The sequence below is a fragment of the Monopterus albus genome, unplaced genomic scaffold, assembly GCF_001952655.1.
Source record: "Monopterus albus unplaced genomic scaffold, M_albus_1.0 scaffold109.1, whole genome shotgun sequence".
NCBI lineage: Eukaryota > Metazoa > Chordata > Actinopteri > Synbranchiformes > Synbranchidae > Monopterus > Monopterus albus.
Genome location: NW_018127989.1, coordinates 63,740 through 68,091, shown reverse-complemented (window position 1 = coordinate 68,091; position 4,352 = coordinate 63,740). Strand labels below are relative to the sequence as shown.

Here is a 4,352-nt window from a genome sequence, read left to right as displayed (position 1 = left end):
AGTTTTTTTTTTTGGTTGGGGGGGGGGCACAATTCATCATAATAAAAGAAAACAGGGAAACCATAATACTCTGTGTAAGCCTTGAGCAAACTAGGTGTTGGAAGGGAAAATAGAATTTGTACAATGTTACACTCTTGCTTCAGGGACTTGCATACTTGGCAGTATGACGGTATTGATAGTACTGTTCTATGTCTAATCCACTTAGAATCTGGGAAAGTATGAATTTTTGCACTCTTTACTAATAGTTTGATCATTAGAATCAACTCTTTACATGAGAAAACAAGATTATAAAAGGCTTTTGCTGTTCAAAATGGACTATTGATGGATAAACGTTTAATAAAAGCAGACAGGGCCAACAGAGAGGATGCATGCTCCCTAATGAAAAGTATATTTTAATACAGATGATCCATAATGAAGACATGCCATATAAAGAAAGAGGTACTATGTACTATCTGGCATTGAAGCAAATCTTCAGTGTCTGTCCAGCTGAAACCTCATCTCTTGCTTCCCAACTGTTGTAACACTTGTTTTAAGCCTTTTCATCGTGATCAATGACTGCTGGCATTTTTGTTGTAAACCACGTTGTATTCTAATAATCTAAGGTGTTTCCTTGTGACTGGATATTTTGTCAGAAAAGTGTTTTAGAAAATAGTCATTTAAAAAAGAAGCTTACTCATGCTTCTTCTTTCAGGAGGCCATTTGTTGACCTTAGCATGACCATTTGCTCCCGAGGTCTTGTGAATTTAATTTCCCCTATCACATCTAAATATTTATGTTTATATAACCATAAAATGGACATGCCGTGATGAAATATGAATTGTTTAGTTGCTGATCATTTTTGGCAGAAACATACAGCTTAGACTTGGTTTAGTTTATTATTTTTGTGAATAGGATCTAAAAGTTATTGCCAAGATCTAAATAAGTTGGTTAGAGAAAAACATGTCAGCTAAACACTGTACAAGTTATGATGAACGTCTATTAGTAAAACCATTAAAAGTCTGTGTATAGATGGGTAAAATGTTAAAGACTGTTTCCTTTTTACCTTCAAAGTTTTCTTTAAAAGTCCATCTGATGTTTTTCTCAGGACATAAAGAGCTAATGGGACCTTGACAGGCAGGAACATAACATTCATGTTGCCTGTGTGTGAACACGTACCAGATTGTGGGAAAATGTGAAATATTAAAACTCTTAAAAGCAAGTCCAGAGATAAGCTTTGATATTCGTATGGTGAAAGTAAGTCATTGTGTATGTGAGAACGAGTGCTGTTGTGACATTATTGTATGTATCATCAAACATGAAAAGAGCGTGTCCTTGCAACAGGGGGTGATCAGTGAGCTGAGGGTGGTGGGAGACCCCAGTGCTGCTGCGAGACTCTGCGAAGAGGACGAGGATGACTCAGATATGGTGAGGGATAACTAGTCACATAGTGAAGGCATTGTCCTCCATATGAGGGAGATGCTGTATGTTAAAATTCAGAAAGGTATTTGACAAGCTGATTGTGGACACATTTAAATGTAATTAACTGTTAGCAAATCTCCTGGACAGTGATTGTCCAAAGTGAACCACTTATAACATTTAGCGCAGTTGTACATGTTTACTGACAAAATGTGCAAGGTCAGTCTTGGGATTTCAAGAACCAGTACTGAACCAATCAAATAAGAATTACAATTAATCTGAAAATATTTAAAATAATATTTAAATTGGTGATACAAGGGAATTAAATTTACTGAAGTGGGCATGTCACATCACTTATTACCAATAACCAGTAGTAAATCTGTGACAGATAAGAGCCTGAGCAAGCCCTTTCACCACTGACCCTGACCACCCACACACAAACACAGGTGTCTCGCAGCAGCCTTCAGTTGTTATTTAGTAAAACGTTGACCTCACAGCTGTTCAGCTTGCTGAGACCACCAAAACCTTGTCTTTACTGACAGAATAAGGTTCAAGACTTTACTCTGGTTACCGTCTAATCTTTAGATTAGATGGGGAAATCACATTCCGAGTGGAAATGACAGGTTTCCCATTTCAGGTTATCTCAAGAGATAACCTCACACACAGCTATTTGACAGTATGGAGAACACATTCATCACACTGAATTACCAAGAAGACTGGAATCTAACAGGTGTACACGGATGTACTTACTATAAATTTTCAGATACAAACACACAACATTAGTGCAGAGACATATAACACTGAGAAGCTGGCAACTTAACTAATGGATTACACCTTAATTTCCCCAATTAAAAGAGTTGTTGAGAATAAAATATCAACTTCATGATGGATCTGGCCAAGATGGTGGCATAAAAAGACAGTTACTGTAATAAAGACAACACATAACTAAAACCAGTATGTCACACGGAGCACAAATAGCACTGAGATTATGCCGTTAAAATACTTGTTTCAAGAGTTCATGAACTGACAAACACAGTTAAATCATGTTTTTCAGACATTACAAGCTCTGAATAAAACCAAAAGGAATATTTTGTAGGCTTGAAGTGAAACGTTAAATGAATGATTGGTCTCCTCAGGCTTCAGGCGAAGGAAGTGGCTATGAGTCCAGACCCAGACCCACAAAACCAGCTGTGGAGAAACAAAGATGGACGGTAAAGGACAACATTTGTTTATTATTAAGCTTTTTGTCATTTTTCACAAGGTCTGACAATATTTCTTCTTCCATGGAATTATTTTCCTGCCTTGATATATTATATTGAAATATTATTAGCTAGTTTTTCAGTTCCATCCATCCACTATATTGCTTATCCTGAAGAGGGTCACAGGGGTCTGACACTGGGAGAGAAGCAGGGTACACCCTGGACAGGTCACCAGTCTATAATCTGCTCTAGAACAATGTCTGCTTGATGTAAAACAATAAATCAAAGGTATATTAGAGAGTAGGAAGGAAAAGGAATGGATGGATGAAGAATGTTTTGTCCCCTAAAGAGGATTGGAACAGCCAATTACGTCTGACATACTGTACCTACCTTGCTGACAAAGATGATTACCAGCAGACCGTGCTTCTGCAAAATGAGTCATCCCACATATAGCACTTATGTCTCAAGTTACTCAGTACTCGAGATTAAAAACTGCTGAGTTGATGTCTGCAAATTGGAACTGGAACCGCCTCTGCCTTTTTACATAAAGAGCTGCCTCATGTCAGACTGGAAAGAAAATGACATATGTGCTCATTCAAACAGTAAGTAATTTTTGAGTTTTAATGAAATTTGATTTTGCTAATAGCAGCCCACATAATGAGTAAAGCTGGTTAGAAATGTTTTGAGCTTTTTTAATGATAGCTTCACAGTGCAGTCACCCATGCATGCTTTCTAAATCATTGACTACATCTGTTTCTGTTGTTCATTGACTTCCTCCATCTGTACTTTTGGCACTCTCTACACCTCCCCCCTTTGTTCTTCAGTCGTCTTCTCTCTGCTTTCTGTCTCTCTCATGTTCTCAGTCAGATTCACTGTCAGACACGCTCTCACATCCTCCCACCTTCAGCGATAGCCTCGTAGACTGAGATATGGTGTGGCACAACCTCCAGCCTGCACCACCACCACTGTGTGTGCATGCACTCCCCACTCACCACTCACCCTTATAGTGGAGAGTTAGAAAAACCATATGTCAGTTTGGACTCGATCTGATCCAAGTCGGAGGCCTCCCACCCCAAGGCTTTGTTATTCTGACTGGTTTCTCAATCAGCTGTGATCAGGAACTGACAGAGATGGAAAGAAGGCTGAAAAAGGAGACAGGCAGAACACAGTCAAAACCTCAAGTCGAAAGTCTCGTCATCATTACTGCCCTACCTAGTCTGCCTTGATGCTCTGTAACTTTTACAAGGGGCTTTTTTATCTGTTCATTAGGCATTTATTAGCATCATGCAATATGCAGTCTAATGTAAAAGACAACAGCTGTCTTGCTGATGATGTTTTTCCATTTGATACTGGTTCACAGAAAGTATACCCTGCACAATTGTCCCAACTGGTGCAATTAAGACAAGTCTGGGCAAAGACAAGTAAGAGAGAGAGAATCATATCAGTGAAACTCTCCTGGAATTCATGGTGATAGATGGCAGAGCTTAGTCAGGCATCCTTAAAAGTGTCACTGCTGGAATCCAAGTGTCCCCCTTCAGCATGAAGCCCAAAGAGGAAATGTTCCCAGAGCATAATTCTAACTTGAAGTGGTGTTTATAATTGGTCTGATTTCACTAATTAGTAGCAGTATGTTCAGAAAGAACTATGCATCTGAGTTTTATGAAAATACTTCTAGATCTAGTTCCTTCTTTCAAACACAGCCGTGGATTTTGTGTTACACATATTTCCCTGTCTATACATGTAAATGCCATAACAAGG

At 38.7% G+C, this 4,352-nt stretch overlaps 1 protein-coding gene across 1 annotated transcript in view; it reads left to right on the top strand.

Moving 5' to 3' along the window:
- Window positions 1-4,352, top strand: part of LOC109966325 (collagen alpha-1(XVIII) chain-like) — a 36,882-nt gene that overhangs the window by 10,714 nt on the left and 21,816 nt on the right. Inside the window, exons 4-5 of the mRNA XM_020611081.1 lie at window positions 1,321-1,404; window positions 2,532-2,606. Of these exons, the coding sequence (XP_020466737.1) occupies window positions 1,321-1,404; window positions 2,532-2,606 (159 nt within the window). The remainder of the gene's footprint in view (window positions 1-1,320; window positions 1,405-2,531; window positions 2,607-4,352) is intronic.